The sequence below is a fragment of the Petaurus breviceps genome, unplaced genomic scaffold (assembly GCF_028583685.1).
Source record: "Petaurus breviceps papuanus isolate PSGF00001 unplaced genomic scaffold, PetGlider_PUasm1.0 227, whole genome shotgun sequence".
NCBI lineage: Eukaryota > Metazoa > Chordata > Mammalia > Diprotodontia > Petauridae > Petaurus > Petaurus breviceps.
The window spans coordinates 10,957,229-10,975,382 of NW_027185896.1; the positions used below are offsets into that span (position 1 = coordinate 10,957,229).

The window sequence follows — 18,154 nt, forward strand, 5'->3', positions numbered from 1 at the left end:
ACTTGCTCTTTAGTTTCTGTGTGTATAGCTTCTCTTTGATATGGCATCCCCTTCTCTCCTTCACCTTGATGCCTCTTGTCATAGGTTGTGGAACATGGCCTCTTTGTCAAACACTGCAAAGTAGAGGTTTATTTGCTGGAACTGAAGCTCTGTGAAAACAGCGACCCCACCAATATGCTGAGTTGCCATTTCAGCAAAGCAGATACCATAGGTGAGCATCTACTAAGATGGGTTTGGTATGTGGTACAGTTTAGTTCAGACCCAGTGTCATTGGGAATGAGTGGGAATGGAATTTCTCCCCCTTTACAGTCTTTTCTTTATTTCCAAATCTGAGAAGGGCACTGTGTACTTGATTGTGTTTTGGTAGCTTTCCCATTCATGGACTAGGGCTATAGAACTATGGCTGCTGTTTCCTATTGGGAGTGGATATCAATGTTGGAGCTGAAAAACACCCTCATTCTTGTCCTTGGTGTGCACTGAGCTCTAGCCATGACTTCTCTGTCACCAGAACCTTAGAAATAGTGCCAGTTATTTAGGCTTATGCTAGTGACAAGCACCAGCTCTGGGATGAAAATTTAGGGAAAGGAATTGAATTGACTGTATGAAGGTGTGTACAGTATTGAGTCATCTGGAAGGGGTTAGGGATATAGTATAGCAAAGTACGCCCTTACTTTCTTTTTCATGCTGCAGCCTGTACCCTTCTTAGTTTTTGGGTTATGTTTGTTTTTTTATAGCCTATTCTTTTCTGAGTATGCCTTGCTGTGTTTAGCCTCTTCCTCTTCTCTTGCCTCCATCTTTCATTGTGACAAAGATTAAAAAAGAAAAAAAAGTTCAGGAACCAGCCAACAGCCAACACACACGTACCGCTCCTGACAGCACATGCATCAGTTCACATTGAGTTGTCTTTCATGTTTTCTGTTTTGGTGAAGTTTGAATTTTGCCTGAAAGCAACTCCCTAGAGTTAAGACTGTAGCTCCCAACATGTTTGAAAGATCTTGGTGTAAAGTCAGCCCAGCTGAAGCAGTTGGCAGTTGTAGTCATATTGGAAGTGCCAGCCAACTGCTGCTTTTTGTACCAAGAGCCAAGAAGGCTGTGTTAGAGGACTCACATGGGTGATGGTTTTTTTTAGGATTCATCAGTGGTCCAGGTATTAGACAGGAGGAATTTCAGCTGCAGAATACTATGAGAAAACTTGAAAATGTTCCTGAATGACTTATCTTTATTTTAGTGTCATTGTGGGACTTTAATTCAGCCTTGTTCAGTTTTTCAGACGTGGTTCTTGCTATTACATTAGAGACTTGACTGTAGAAAAACAGCTAAACTGTGTATTTGTCTCTAATTAGCAACCATTGAGAAGGAAATGCGGAAGCTCTTTAACATTCCTGATGAGAGGGAAACAAGGTTATGGAACAAGTATATGAGTAATACATATGAGCAGCTCAGCAAGCCAGACAACACTGTGCAGGATGCTGGTTTATACCAGGGGCAGGTATGTGACTCTGAACTTGTGTTTGGCCCTTGTGCCTGGAATGCTCTCTCTTTAACTTCTGCCTTTTAGAATCTCAAGTATGCTTGATGACTTGGCTTAAATGCCACTGTTTGCAGGAGGCCATTCTATCTCCTGCAGCTTCTAGAACCTTCCTCTACAAAGTTACATTCTATCTACTCAGTGTTATATATCTTGTAGCCACCTAGTTATTTACATGTTGTGTCCCTGACTACAATGTAAGCTTCTTGAGGACAGGGGCTACTTTTATCCATTTTTTTAAACTTCCAGTTCTTAGCACAGTACCTTGTATGTAAGTGTTTAGCAAATGCTTCTTTTATTGATTGCAGATTGCTCTTTCTGGTATGTGTACATAAATATATTGTAGAATTTCAAGAACTTGTCCTCTTTGCAAAAGTTGGTTAGATCCTGGCGTCCTTGAATTTCTTTTTATAGAATAGAAAATGTATAATGGTAGTGTGACAATAAGGACATTGCCTTAATGTATTATTCCCTTTCATTCAGGTACTAGTCATTGAGCCCCAAAATGAAGATGGCACATGGCCTAGACAGACACTTCAGTCCAAGTAAGTGAGGTTTCTTCCTGTTTTAGCCCAGTGTTCAGATGTTTGAGTGAGAAACTCCATTCTAAAGCATTTATTGATGCTAGAGAATTTTTCTCTGACTTGGTGGAAAACTTTTCCTGAAATTCTAAAGTGCATATTCACTTGCTCGGGACTTGTTCTTTGTATGAGGCATAATAGGTGACCTTTTTTCGTCCAAGATTAGTCTGTCAGAAGAGCACGGTATCAGGAAAACTATTGCACTTAACTCTGCTAAGGCTTCTCTTGTGTTTTTTTTTTTAAAGCAGTTGGGGTTAAGTAACTTGCTCAAGGTTACACGGCCAGTTATTTCTGGGTGTGGTGCTAAGTATCTGAGCCTGGATTTGATCCCCAGGTCATCCCGACACTGGAGCCAGTGCTCTTACTCGCTGAGCCACCTGGCTGCCCCTAAGCAATTGGGGTTAAGTAACTTGCTCAAGGTTACACGGCCAGGTGTTTCTGGGTGGGTGCTAAGTGTTTGAGCCCAGATTCAATCCCCAGGTCATCCCGACACTGGGGCCAGTGTTCTTACTCTCTGTGCTACCTGGCCGCCTCTTCTGTTGTTTTAATGATGTGCTTTTACTCCCCCTCTTTGTGATTAATCTGGCTGGGAGCCCAGAAGAACAGTTCAGTGGGCACAAGGTTTTGGCTGCATTAAAGGTAATAGCAGTTTAACTCTGTCTCATTGCCATCAAAGTGTTGCCTTTGATTAGGGAGTTGTTAATAGTTGTCCCTGGAATTTGCCAAGAAAATTTTTTGGTTATAGGTACATTTATATATAGTGTAGAATACGTCCTTGGGAGGAGAAGAATTGATTTTTCTTTCTAAGCTGGGGGCAAAGGGAAAAGAGGATGACTGTAGGGCAGCTGTTGTGCCTTCCTTTGCCAATGTTGGCCTGGCTTTTGACAAAAACTTTTATTAGGTTAGAGGTTTCCCTCCTCTCTGGCCCAGATAAAAGAAAAAGGTGCTGTAACTAATGATATGCTGAAGAAATGAGAAGCTGTGGGGCTCTTATCCTTATAGAATCTATAGGACTTGCCAGTATAGGCCCAAAGGAGCTTTTGCTGTCTTTAGAGACACAACTTTACAAATCAGCTGAAGCTGCTGTCATCTCTTCAGAAGTGTTACCTCTGGGTGTCTGAGTGAGGCCCAACATGCCTTCTTTATAATGATTTACAATTGAGGTGGAGGGTCTCTTATGTGGGAAAAGAATTCTTCATAGTAGCTCATTAGGAGAGTAACAAAAACATTCTGGGAAGAAAACAGCCTGGTCTATGTTGAGACCTGTTGTAACTTCATGTTGTTTTGTTAGTTTTAATTGTCAACTGTATTAGACTAGATTGGGGTGGGGAATCTGAGGTCCTGAGGCCAGGTATGGCCCTTGAACTGAATCTAAACTTCACAGAACAAATCCTTTTATTAAGGATTTTTGATTATTAATGTTATTATTATTATGTTATTACAGTCTGTGAAGTTTGGATTCAATTCAAGGGCTGCACTTGAAGACCTAAAGGGCCACATGTGACCTCAAAGGCCTCAGGTTCCCCACCCTTGGACTGGTCCCAATGTAGCCTTATAAATATGGTTCCCCAAGGGTGACCAGCAACCTTGGTAAGCATAGTGCAAGACTGGTTTTATTACTATGGTTAGCACTATCTCTTGTCTCCTGGTGGGGAAGTAGAAAAATTTCTGTGAGTGTGATATTACTTAATTCTCATACATGCAAGTGACTTGCAGATCCCTGACCATTGTGTCTGTTGGGAATCACATTTTAGGTCAAGTGTTTATTTTTTTCCTTGAATTTTAATGATGATTTTGGTTAGTACTATACCTTTTGTGTTGAATTCACACTAAGTTTCTTTTTAAAAAAAGGTTAATTGCTGTGAGCCCTAGGTGGAACTAGTATAGCTTTTCCCCTTTCAAGGAAGGAAGCTCTTCCCAAAGTAGTTATGGAAATTAGAACAATAGCTGTTATTTTCTTTATACAGTATTAGAAAAAATTTGGGTATCCCTTTACAGTAGTTTTCTTCAACTTAAAAAAAATATAGATATAATGGTTTGAGTGTTTAAGTAGATCTTCCAAAGTAGGATTATTTTTAGGATTTTAAACAAGTTTCTTGGACAGAAGACTGATCTGAATCCAACATGCTCTATTTAATGAGTTTATTTAGAAAAAGAAATGAGGGGGTGGCTAGGTGATGCAGTAAATAGAGCACCAGCCCTGGAGTCAGGAGGACCTGAGTTCAAATCCAGCCTCAGACAAAAGAAAGAAAGAAAGAAAGAAAGAAAGAAAGAAAGAAAAAGAAATGAGTGTGGGTTTTGGTCCCAATATCTTAAACAGTGCAGCCATTGTGGCACATAAACAAGAATGCTTTGCCTGGGCTTTCCGGAGAATATTGGCTGCAGTCAGGTTCTCTCTTGACCTACCCAAGCACCTATGGAGAACTGTACCTTTATTAAATAATACCTTAATTTGTCTTCTTTATAGGAATTTATAAAATACCAAATATACAAGTACAATGAGACTTAATCATGCTCTCCTTACCCATCTCTGACATTTATGATAACTTTTAAGATTTAAAGAGTACTGGCAAGACCAAACATGATTGCAATTTAAAAATAGACACTTCATACAATGTTATGTAGATGTTTTCTCCAGTAGATCCTAGTTAATAGACTTGGAGGATCTAGAGAAGACCTCTTTGGTTCAGCATCTCCCCTCTTTGCAATTCTCAGAAAAGAATTATTATTATTTTTTTTGCTTTTTGGAGGGCAGTTGGGATTAAGTGACTTGCCCAAAGTCATGTGGCTAGTAAGTGTGTCAAGTGTCTGAGGCCGGATTTGAACTCAGGTCCTCCTGACTCCAGGGCTGGTGCTCTCTTCACAGCGCTACCTAGCCGCCCATAAGAATTATTTTCACACTTGGAGATTTTGTTCCAAGATTTAGCTATCATTTTTGGGCAAATATATTTGCACTGAGAACTCTTGACAGCTCTTTTATCTGGAGTTTTCTGAACAGTTTATCTTTTGAATTAAATTTACATTATTTTTCAGCAAGAAAAAATTTAATAGAATCATAGATTTTAAGTTTGAAGGTACCCTAGAAGTCATTTAATTCATACCCTTTATTTGGTAGAAATTGAGTCCTCAAAGAGGGAAAGAAGTGAATCACTTGCCCAGGGTTACGCTGACAGTAAAGTGGCAGGACCAGGACAAAAATACAGTGTTTTAGACTTCATTTTCAGTGCTTTTCTGCGGTAAAGGGACTAGCCATACTTGTAGATTGGACTAGTGTGTCCACTAACTTGATTGGTTGTTTGATTTATTGTACTTTTAATTATATTCATCGCTAACTTTTCCCAGCAGTTTATTCCTTAACAAGTAATGCATGGGATAGGTCAGGGGTGGGGAACCTTCTGCCTCAAGGTCACATGTGGCCTTCTAGGTCCTTGGGTACTACGCTTTGACTGAGTGAATCCAGGTTTTACAGAACAAGTCCTTTTATTAAGGGATTTATTCTTTGAAGGTTGGATTCAGTCAAAGGGTCATACTTGAGGACCTAGAGGGCCACATGTGGATTTGAGGCCTCAGGTTCCCCACCCCTGAGATTGGTAGTGAATACAGTGAAAGGTAATTTGGATTTTCATTTCACTGTCTTCTCTTTCTTTCTCTGACTTTGGTCTTTGTATCACTGATTTGGATTATTTGGATATTTGGATATTATTGGAATGTGGAAATGATGGTGATGGGTATAACTTAGTGGTTCATATTAAGTTATGTGCTGGTAAATATCCTCATTTGATGTGTTTCCCTATCTAGGCAGCTAAACAAATTTATAGTATAAAAGACTGGGCATATATATTATGTAAGAATAAAATGCACTTTTTTGCTAATGGAGGTTTATCTTCTGGTAGGTACAGCACTGGGCAAGGTGGGTTCCCTGTCACTTGAAAAGTTATTAGTGGAGTCAGGGATAGAATTTCATTTCTTAAATAACCTGTTAGATGCTGTTTTCTAAGGTATGCTAATTTTATTAGTGTAGACACTGACTACCCTTATCTCTGCCCCTCATAGTTTCTATTTTTTCAAAAGGAACTCTAGTTCAGATCTGATACCACTATATTGGGCACTTTATGTTGACTGTTTTTGCTATTTAATCACTTCCTTTGTCTAACCTATTAGAATTTGATATTCTGAGCTAACATCACAGTTGTATACTTGTAAAAGAAGACTTCAAAAGTCACCATCTATTAAATGCCTTATAGAACTTTTAATTCAGATAGAGAACATCCTGGTGGTTTGTTGGATTTAACCATCCTAGAAGTAAGTATAAATCCAAATTATGCATCAATAAAAAATATTAAAGTTTTAGAATCACATACATGAAGTTGAAATAGTTCCTGTCATTCTCACACTCATTTTTGATAAGTTTATTTTTGCTTCCTCATTTCACTTGGAGAGTATGCTAAAACTGTAGAGGCATTTTCATACATTTTGGTTTAACAGCCATTTCTTACCTACCATTTTCCAGGCAAGGTGGTGCTAGGTGCTGGGTATGCACAGACAAAAACATGTCCTATTATTGAGAAGTTTCCTTTCTGCTGGAGAGAATTTTCACAAGCTAGTTTAACCTTATTTATTTCAAGCTTTTAGGGAAAATACTTCTAAAATTCTGCTGTTGTTTCTCTTTCTCTCATTCTTTCACAAGGGATTCTTTTAAATTAGCAATCCCCAAATTCCCAAAGTGTATGTGATTTTTTCATCCTGAACATGTTGTCCATGACCACATAGGGAAACCCAAATGCATGCAAGGTCAAGGAGATAGGAAATTTGTGAATTTCTTAACCCTTGTGTAACTGGAACCTGCCTTGAAGTTATATGAAAATGAACTTTTTGTATGAAGTAATTGAACTCTGGGAAATGTTCCCTCTTCCTTGAAAAGTGCCCCAAGGCACAGTAAAAAGTCAATAGCATTATTCCTGCTTCTTTCCTCTCTCCCAGATCAAGCACTAGCAGAGCTTTTACTACCTCTCCAAAATCATCAGCAAGTTCCTATTCCTCCATGTCTGCTTCTCCCATTACAAATGGTGATAGTGCTAACTCTTCTGGCGTGCACAGCTCCGGTCTCAGCAGGGGGTAAGAGCGGGACTTTTCTCACAGCTTCTCTTTCCTTGGCATCTTTTCCAGATCCTCCTGGCTTTGAGTGTCTGTCCATCTGTGTCCTTGGTGTGATGGGCTTAGGATTTGCTAGTTCCCCTTGGTGGTTTGTTTTGGGGAAGGCGGTGCCTTTTGCCCTTTGTTTCAGTCAGTTCTGTAGCCACTTTAGATAGCTTCACCACCCCCCCAGCCTCTGCCTCCTAGTTGTGTTTAACAAAATTAACCTAGCTATTTTTTTCCAACTCTTTAAGTGACTAGTGCTGAGGTACTGTGGCAATTTTATTTTTAGTAATTATGGCCTGTTCAGTAGCTGAAGATCACAGTAATAAACCCTAGTAATAAACTTTTTTCTTTCATCATAACAACTTTGTAATGGCAGGGAAGAGAGAGGAATGCAGTTGTAAGTTCAGAAAATCCATAGGTAGGGGCTGGGCTGGGGGGAGCAGAGTGGAGAGGTTGGGTGGGGAATTGGCTTCAAGCTTATCTTGTTCGTGTCCAGTAGCTAGCCAGGACCCAGCCCCCTTCAAAATTAATATTTACTTCACTCTGCAAGATGAGAAGAATTTAGATTTCTCCATCAAGGGAGAGGCAGTGTGGCAGCATCATTAATAGAGAGCTAGTCTCAAAGTGAAGAAGACCTAGGTTTTAATCCCATCCCTGACACTGGCTTTGTGAACCTGAGAAAGTCACCTTAACCTTTCACTTTTTAAGGCCACCTTCTAAGATCGCAAGAGGCAGAGAGGGTGCTATCTTGTGTTGTTAGAGGGAATTTTCTTACTGGGTGTACCCTGTATATAGTGAAATGACAAGTCTAGCCCCTCTTCAATCCCGCCATTATTCACAGAGGAGCAAGATGTAGAACAAAGCACTAATGTGGCCCAACTTGATTGTGTGATGTTGTTGAATGAGGTTTGATGTACATAGCTAGATACATTTAATAGGAGGTGGATTAGAACCCTATAATGGGTCATCTGTACACATTTGTTGTTGGGTATATTCTTCTATTTCTGATGAGTGTTTCTGTTTTCTTCCAGAGGTTCTGGCTTCTCCAATTCTTATAGTTGCCGAGAGTCTCAATCTCACACTCAGCCTGGGCTTTGTGGACTTGGAAACCTGGGGAACACCTGCTTCATGAATTCTGCTTTGCAGGTAGAGGTGCAAAGCCTCCATCTAAAGAATTAACTAGTTGTCAAAGACAACTCTAATTTTCCCAGGAATTTTCAAATTATTGGAAGTTGTGACAGCTGTGGTGCATAATAACCTGTTACACTTTCCATAGTCAACTTTTGATTTTCTGTGTTCTACAGGTTCCCAAGCTCAAGTTTAAAAGAGCCCTGAATCATTTCTCTGACTTATTAGGTGCCAACTGTAAATGCTAAAATATTTTAATATAGGTGGATGTAATTATTTTTTAGGACACCAGAATTTTTTTCCTAGATTCATTGACTCATGCAGTAAAAACTTATTAAGAACCAATGGATGCAGGCTTTGGAAGGATTAAAAAGACTTAGAAAAGGCTAGGTCCCTGCCTTCTTCAAACTTTGTCTATATTGGGGGAAAAAGACAGAGAGATAAAATTATGTATATAAAGTTCACTTTTGAATCTTGCTATTTCTAAGGGCTATACTTCTGAGAATATTGGAGCACTTGCCTTGTGACCTTCAGAATTCACTGTGGGGAATTAGGGGTGACTTTTAGCAGTCTACACCTCTGCTCTGCCCATGGACTTTACTCTTGGGTAATAACATACATCTCGCCAATTATTTCAGAAAGCTTTGGCTCAGAACTGCTACCTTTGGAAGTTCTAGAAGCCCTAGTGTTTCACAAACTTAGGGAGAAAGTCAAAGGCTATCATCTCAAAGTGAGCTCATTTAATCTTGAATTTCCAAAAGCATGGAATCTTGCAAGAAGCGTTAGATATATTAATGATGGTGGGAGGTTTTTTGTATCTACTGAGTTGGCCTAATGGAATGAATACTGAACTGAGAGTTAAGGCACCTGGGTCTTGGCTCATAGCCCACGATAATTGTGATAGGATGAGGTAGTGCGTGTTGAGAGCACTTAGTAAGTATAAGACTGTTGGCTGTGTCAGCACAGTCTGTGGATGCTCATTCTTATTATCCTTTGGAAACTTCTAAAACTTACTTTGAAAAGATGATAATTGACTACTTCAGGATTTGTTTATTTTGTACATGTTATTGGTTAATATATTTGGTTATTCTTTACTTGTTTTAGTAAGGATGTGTATGCCCTGACAAAATTCTCTTTTCAGTGCTTGAGTAACACTGCACCTTTGACCGAATACTTTCTAAAAGATGAATATGAGGCTGAAATCAACAGAGATAATCCTCTGGGCATGAAAGGGGAAATTGCTGAGGCCTATGCCGAACTCATCAAACAGATGTGGTCTGGGAGGAACACACAAGTGGCCCCACGGATGTTCAAAGTAGGTAGATATTCCCTTGTGAGAATTACTTAATTTTTTTTCCTTCTGCTGTTTTAAAATTAAATTATTTTTCAATGGTGCAGCATTTATTTTCTCTCACTCTTTCACTTTTTTTTTTTTTAAAGCAATCAGGGTTAAGTAACTTGCTCAAGGTTACATGGCCAGGTGTTTCTGGGTGTGTGCTAAGTGTCTGAGCCTGGGATTTGATCCCCAGGTCATCCCAACACTGGAGCTGGTGCTCTTACTCGCTGTGCTACCTGGCCACCACTCACTCTTTCACTTCTGTGGGGGAAGAAAAACCAGAATGTTTGTAACAAATAAATACAGTCAAGCAAGACAAATTCCCATGTTGATTTTGTCCAAAAATATTTATTTCATTCTACATATATGGTCCCCCTGTCAGGTGGGTAGCATTTCTTCATCATCAGTCCTTTGGAATTGCAGTTGATTATTGCATTGTTCAGAGTTCTTAAGGATTTCAAAATTGTTTTCATTGTTATTGTTAAAGCATAAATTTTCCTGGTTCTGCTCACTTGATTATGCATCATTTTATATAAGTCATCTCAGGTTTCTCTGAAACCATACCTTTCCTTTCATCATTTCTTACAGCACAATAATATTTCATTATATTCATACACCATACATTAGCCATTCTCCAGTTGATGGGCACCCCCTTAGTTTCTAGTTCTTTGCCACCAGAAAAAGAACTTTTATAAATATTTTTGTACATATGGGACCTTTTTCTCTTTCTTGGATCTTATTGGCTTTATGCCTAGTAGTGGTCTCACAGGATCAAAGAGTATTCACAGTTTATCCACTTTTAGACTCCAGTTCCTGATGGCTTTTCAGAATGGCTATGCTCATTCACACTTCCACAAGCAGGACATCAGTGTGCCTGTTTTCCTACGGCCCTTCCAACATTTGTGATTTTCCATTTTTGTCACCTTTGCCAGTCTTGGGGTGTGTGATGCCAAGCAAAGACAACTTCCCAAGATTCAAAATACCAGCATAGGTGCTCTCCATTTTATTCAGTGAAAAATTAAGAACAGAGAAAATCAAAATATAGCATAATTCAAAATACAGCATTCACCAAGTATAATTCAATAATCTCCAAGTACTACTCTACCCCTGGACATTATAATTGATTTAGTCAATCCCAAAGACCCTCTTCTAAGTACTACTCCACCCCTAGGCTGTACATTCATTTAATCAACCACAAAGCCCCTCTTCTCAAATGGAGATTAGTTTCCAATCATAAGTAAAATACATTCATTTGTTCAATCACAGAGCACAAAAAAGTCAAAAGTTCCCCACCCTTGGATTACAATTGAATCTACCCCAGAATTACAACAAGCTTAAGCACAGCATCTAATACCCAAAGAGAGGTCTTTTCTTCATCTTGACCTGAGGCAAGTTCTCAGCAATCTTTATTCCTGGGGAGACAAAGCTTAGCAAGGCCACAAGATACATTGCCAGTGTCTTCATTAATTCATTCTCTGTCTGCAGAACAGTCCTAGGACCCCTGAAAACATTAGCAAAACCCTCTTCCAGGATTTCTGTAAACATACAACAAGAAAATCGTTCTTCAGGGCTTCTTAACCAACGGCCAGGTTTCAGGACCTCTGCAACAACAGCACTGTCCTTCACCAGTAGACAGAATTCACTCTTTGTCTGCGGAACAGTCTCAGGAGCTCTGAACCAACAGCAAGGTTCCAGGACCTCTGCAACAATAGGGCTGTCTTTCACCAGTGGACAAATCTGGCAAAACAACATCAAAACAGACAGACAAAGTACCAGCATAACAGCCATGTCTCCTCAGTCCTTGGCAGGTCTCAAAAGTCCTGCGCAATTCAGACTGGCCCTCAGCAATCCTCTCAGTCTCTCTCTGCCTCCAAGATGCTGCTTCCAAAAAGTTCTTCTGCCTCTCTCTTTGCTTGTGTCACCAGCTCCTCCCAGTTCGTGTCTCTCTTTTCACATCAACAAGTCCATCCCACAAGTGGGATTCACAAGCTCTGGGTTTTAACACAATCCAAAAACCAAGCCAATACAAGGGGATCTTTAAATCCCATTACTATTACAGGGTGTGAGACAGAATTAGCATGTTTTCATGTGGAGGCTGCTAGGTAGTGTTGCATTTACTTTTGGTCAGAAAGACCTAATTTAAAATCCAGCCTCATGTATTTTTGTGACCTGGGGCAAGACATTAACTTTTCTTAGCTTCAGTTACCTCATCTGTGAGATGATATTTGTTAAGGCCTTTGCAGCTTAAAATGCTGTATGAACACTAGCTATTTTTATGGCTATAGATAGGATTTTTTCCTTGAAAACTCCTTTTTTATATCCTTTGACTATTTATCAGTTGAGGAATGGCTCTTATTCTTAATTTACATCTGTTCTTTTTATAACTTGGAAATGAGACCTTGATCAGAGAAAACTGCTGCCAAGATTTTTTTACCCAGTTAATTGTTGCCCTTCTAATTTCGGATGCATTGGGTTTGTGCACATACTTTTAAATTTTATGTAATCAAAATTTTCCATTTTATTTTCTGTTGTACTCTCTATCCTATGCTTGGTCATGAACTCTTTCCCCAGCCATGGATATTAAAGTTAATTTCATTGTTCTTTTACTTTGTTTATGATACGCCATTTTATATCTAGGTCATGTGTCCATTTGGAGCTTATCTTTTTTTTTTTTATGCAATTGGGGTTAAGTAACTTGCTCAAGGTTACATGGCCAGTTATTTCTGGGTGTGGTGCTAGGTATCATCCCAGTGTCATCCCGACACTGGGGCTGGTGCTGTTACTCGCTGAGCCACCTGGCCGCTTCTCATTTGGAGCTTATCTTGGGTTCTGGTGTGAAGTATTGCTCTAAATCTAATTTCTACCAAACTTCTGTCAAGTTTTCCCAGCTTTTTATCCAATAGCAAATCCTTAACACAGGTTTTCTGGTTTTTAAATGAGCCTTTTTTAATTAAACATGAGTTATATTGGACCTGTGAGTGACACTATTAAACTGGCCTTTTAAAATATTTTTTTAGGTTCAGATAGTGCTCATTTTACAAATCGGTTGTTCAGAAAGTTATTGGAGAGGATGTGGGCAAACTGGAACACTAATGCATTGTTGGTGGAGCTGTGAACTGATCCAGCCTTTCTGGAGAGCAATCTGGAACTATGCTGAAAGGGCTATAAATACTTTCATACCCTTTGATCCAGCAATACCACTCCTAGGGTTATATCCCAAAGAGATCATAGAAATGGGAGAAAGACCCATATGTACAAAAATGTTTATAGAAGCTCTTTTTGTTGTGGCAAAGAATTGGAAATTAAGGGGGTGTCCATCAATTGGGGAATGGCTGAACAAGTTGTGGTATATGCATGTTATGGAATATTATTGCACTATAAGAAACGGGGAGCAGGCGGTCTTCATATTTACCTGGAGAGGCTTAAAAGAACTGATGCTGAGTGAGAAGAGTAGAACCAGGAGGAATTTGTACACAATTACAGACACAATGGTATGTGTGATGACCAACTTTGATAGACTGGACTCTTCTCAACAATGCAGGGATATAAGTCAATCCCAAAAGACACATGATGGAGAGAAAAACGTGCATCCAAAGAAAGAACTAGAAAGAACTAAATTTATATCCAGGTGGAAGCAAAATACCTGATCTTTTTCGTTCTGTTATTTGATTTTATGTCCTCTATACCATTTTTCATCCCAGCTGGTACAATCCATCCTTATAACCTGACCATTGTATAATGTGAAAGTATCTACAGATCCTATACTTGATTATAAGACGCCATGGAGGGGAGGGGAGGGAGGGGGACAAAATGTGAAATTCAAGGAATTGTGGAATTGAATCCTGTAAACTAAAAGGAAACAAATTAATAAATTAAAGAATTAAAAAAAAAAAAGAAAGTTATGTGCACATTGGTTGTTTGGGATTTGTAATGGATTTTACATGGTAGCTATGTTCTCAGATCAAAAGCCTCTTTGAGCTGAAATAGTATTTTTGTCTCTGTGTTTTGAGTCCAGATAGCAATAAAGAGTTGTGAAATGCAGGCTCCATCAACTGGATTGTTCCTTTCTCAGTGTTGGGGTCAGTAAAGATGTGTTCAAGGGGCTATGTGGAGGCTCCTACAACAGTGGTAGGAAAGGCCTCTCCGGCAAAGAATGTAGCAATAGACTGCTAATAATCTATAGGGTGTTTTTCAGTCGCCTATTCTTAAATCAAGGACTTCCTTAACTTAAGAAAGACAGGGGTGTCATATATGTTAGAGAATCAGCCTACCTGAGTCCAAAAGTCTCTTAGGAATTTAGGAAACCTCCTATGTGTATTGGGGCAAGGTTTGGGGATAGACAGGGTTAGAGAGGTAGAAAGAAGAAAGTGTGCCAAGTTTATGAAATGATTATGATATAAAAGAAGAGAGTTTTGGACAAGTGGTCTTGAAAAATCAGACTACTTCAATACATATTCAATTTCTGCTTCTGTGGAACATTGTGGTAGTCCATGGGGAAAATACCAAATGTAGATAATCCTTTGGAAAGTATATACTTCTAAATATATATGAAACAAATTGTTTTGAAGTAAAATTTATAAAGAAAAAATTCAAGTCTTACAAAAGCAGATAACAATAGTTAGAGATTTCCACACTACTTTCATTATATCAGAAAATTAAATCCAGCAAAAAAGAAAAAATTTCAGAGCTGAGTAGTATGTTAAACTAGGGTTAACAAAACTTAGAGAAAAATATAAAAACTTAATGGGAAAAACAGGCATATTGTTTTCTTTGGAAATATACATGGAGTGAACATAAAAATTTGATGGGTCCCAGAGTTATAATGTAAAAGAGTAGACATATTCTGCACTGTACATATGAACCATAATGGAATAAAGTGAGATATGTTTAAGTAGATGGTATAGATCTGGCAGTTCTTATCTAGACTCGGTGAGCTTGTTTTTTAAGTATTTTGATAACTTTTTCAGTATAATTGATTTCCTTTGTAATCCTATATCTTATGCATTTAAAAACCTTCTGAGAGGATCCATAGGTCTCCATCAGATTACCGACAGACAGAAAGTTAAGAATCCCTGGTGCAAATCCATGTGAAAAGTTAAAAATGATTTATTAAATAATGCTTAAGTGAAAATGAAATAAAATAATAAATTAAAGATGACTTTTAGGTACCACATATAAAAATCTGAGAGATATTTCCAAGATAATACTGAGGAAATTTGTAATGTCAAATACTTATATTTGTTAAGAAGTAAAAGAAAAACTTAACAAGGTTAAAGTAAAAGAAAAACTTAACAAATTTAGCATCTACCTTAAAAGCTTAGAAAAAGGAAAGCAGTATCTAGTACCATCAGAAAGTGAGGACTTAGATCAGCATTGAGATGAATAAAATACAAGCTTAAAGCAAGAGTTGCTGCCCCACTGGTCTTTCTGAGTTGGAGACCCTATAAAAACTTTCCTGACTTTGGAGTTAGGCTGGAGTCAGAATGAGAAGGAATGAAAGAAACTAGAGAAAAGGTAAGATAGACATTCCTGGCATAATTTCCATTGTGTTCTTGTTGAAATTTGAAACAAATGCTATTATCTTTCCTGAGTCCCTTTGTCCTGTAGGGAATAGTTTATAAATAATTATATACATACTTATCAGGAAGAGCTTCTGGGTAAAGATAAAAAGTTTCAAGATGATTTAGATAAATAGAAGTATGATAGATGGAAAGTAAATATATCATTAGTATATCTGATGGTATATTGGTATGATATATTTAAAGGAAAATAAGGATGTTTGGGAATATATCCCCAACCTTGCCTTCCTACAAATCATTCTTTTGAGATAATCCCTAATCTGGATCAATTTGACTATGTGGCATTTCTGAGAATTTCAGAAACTGTTAAGTGGAAGAGATAAGATGTCCTCAGTTGTAGCAACCTGGGACTTAAAACCAAGTATCTTCCCTTATAACTTAATTTTGGATCATGTCTCCCAAAATTTTATTATTAGTTTTATACTGGATGAAGCATTTTGGCATGGTTCCTACTGAATGGGGTCTCTTCTTACCAGGAAATCTGCCTATTCTAGCCCTTAACTTGTTTTGTATATACAAAATAATGATTTGGACTCTGCCAGAAGCTATTTCTGATTGCAATTTCTGTAGTCTGTTTTCTTTTGGTGGTATTATTTGTTTATAATGTTTCCATTTCCTTCATTAGAATATGCTTCCAGTACCTCATCATGCCATGAGGATTTTCTAGGCTGAGGAAGGTGGCATAAGCTCTGGCAGGTTTTGAGAACTTTTTCAGATGAGCCCAGGATTAGCTTGTGTATTTGTCAATTGAAGACAATATAGCCAAGTTCAGAGAATCTTGTTGCCCGAAAATTGGCTATTAGATAATGCCTTTTTTGGCCACAGCATCTTACTAAGTACTGTCTACTAAAGCATAGAAGATATGGTGGAGGGGAGCATTTTCCTCAGTGAAATCACAGCTTTATTTAGCAGTTGAATGACTAGACCCCCAAAATAGTCATTAATGGATTGTTGTCCGCTTGGAAGGGGAGAGGGAGAACTGGCCTATAATGGAGTGCCCTAGTGACATACTAATCAACTTATTTTAAAAAGTTATTTATTTTGTTTTTGTTCAGACCCAGGTTGGTCGTTTTGCCCCTCAGTTTTCGGGTTACCAGCAACAGGATTCTCAAGAATTATTGGCTTTTCTTCTGGATGGATTGCATGAGGATCTGAACCGTGTAAAGAAGAAACCATATTTAGAGCTAAAGGATGCCAATGGTCGGCCTGACTTGGTATGATTTTGATATCAGATCGATGAACTCTATTTCTCTTTCTTTTTTTTTTTTTAAGGAAAGTAGAGAAAAGTTTATTTATTCTTTCTCGTGAGAAATGGCCCTCTGCCCCTGTCGCTCAAATGGTGTCTGCCAGGGAGAGAGCAACAGGTAGAAGCAAGCCCATAGCTATATAACCTTCTAATGCAGAAACCCAACTCCCCAACTGGCCTTCACTCTCATTGGTAGGGAGGCCGGCCCACAACCTAAGTGCGGGAATCTATCTCGGAGACAAAGGACACGGAAACATGTGGGTGTCCAATGCAAGGCCAGGAAAGCAGTTTTATCCTTATTTGGCATATCTTGTGCTGAGGTGGCACTGGGGAGGGTCTCCATTGTTCTAAGTCCCAGATGATGAGCTCTGTTTTTCTTAGAAACATGGAACGTCTTGGAGGTGGCAAGCTTTAGCTAGAATAGACAGAGGCTCTTTTGGGGGCATTGTTTCCCGGGGATGGTAACAGAACATTGGAATCACGTCTTGTTGGCTACAGCTCATAGCTGTAAGGCTAAGTTACTATCATTACTATTTTTTAAAATTAAAATCCAAGTTTAACAGGCACCTTCACTATTGAGTTACTTTGTTACCTAAATGCTTTAAGCATTGCATTGTTTTTTTTTTCTGGCTTTATATAAAATAGGAAACTGACACTAGCTACTTTGTTACTACTGAGCTGTTCAGGATCACACAGCTATGAATATGCCCAGACCCTCTGCCACATAGTTTAATTTAAAAAGAAAGGAACTGAAGCCCAGAGATGATCTCTGGGTCTCTGTAGTGGGAAAGGGGACTGTGGGAATCAGTCATGCCTTGTTAAGTCCTGCTAACTAAGACAGGGTCTGTTCCCTGTTTTAGGAACAGACTGTTATTTTGCTTCTATAGATAGACTTAGAGTCTGCCTCTGATGCTGCTTTGGAATCCCATAAATGAAATGTGTGAAGTAGAAATCTTGCTAACTTAGTGTCTTTTCCTCCTTTTTTAGGTGGTGGCAAAGGAAGCATGGGAGAATCACAGGTTAAGGAATGACTCTGTGATAGTGGACACTTTCCATGGCCTTTTCAAATCCACATTGGTCTGCCCAGAATGTTCTAAAATTTCTGTGACTTTTGACCCATTCTGTTATTTAACTCTCCCCTTGCCCCTGAAGAAAGATCGAACTATGGAGGTATTCTTGGTTTCTGCAGATCCCCAGTGCAGACCTACCCAGGTATGTGGCCTGCTTGGTCTTCATTCAGATCTCAGTTTCTAGATCTGAAGTGGTGTTAGTCTATGGGTGCTTTTAGAATCCCTGGTACTGGGTATGTGTTTGAAAGAAAAACTATAGGTGGCCTTTGAGCGTAAGTCTTGCTTAAAGCCAGATGTTTACACTGAGCACTTGAAGTTAATATATATGACCTTGAAATCACTTACAAACTTAAACTTTTGAAAATTTAGAAATCCATATATCATATGGCATATATCAGACCTGAGGCCCAGAGATGTTCACTGGGTCTCTGGGATGAGAAAGAGAGATGTTGGAAGCAGTGTATACCTAGTGTAACACATACACTGAATTTAGGATTAGATTCCTTTATGATCTCACACTATTGTTTTTGCCTGTATACCATGCCGA

At 38.7% G+C, this 18,154-nt stretch overlaps 1 protein-coding gene across 3 annotated transcripts in view; it reads left to right on the plus strand.

The window, feature by feature from the left end:
- USP4 (ubiquitin specific peptidase 4) overlaps positions 1-18,154 on the plus strand; it is a 68,486-nt gene that overhangs the window by 22,340 nt on the left and 27,992 nt on the right. The window contains exons 4-11 of one of the 3 annotated variants that reach the window (XM_069095719.1): positions 85-211; positions 1,344-1,489; positions 2,012-2,073; positions 7,090-7,224; positions 8,280-8,394; positions 9,518-9,691; positions 16,347-16,505; positions 17,525-17,749. In XM_069095719.1, coding sequence (XP_068951820.1) covers positions 85-211; positions 1,344-1,489; positions 2,012-2,073; positions 7,090-7,224; positions 8,280-8,394; positions 9,518-9,691; positions 16,347-16,505; positions 17,525-17,749 — 1,143 coding nt within the window. Of the gene's footprint in view, positions 1-84; positions 212-1,343; positions 1,490-2,011; positions 2,074-7,089; positions 7,225-8,279; positions 8,395-9,517; positions 9,692-9,816; positions 14,392-16,346; positions 16,506-17,524; positions 17,750-18,154 lie in introns of those variants that run through there. The other 2 variants (XM_069095720.1, XM_069095721.1) reach the window with 2 other exon arrangements.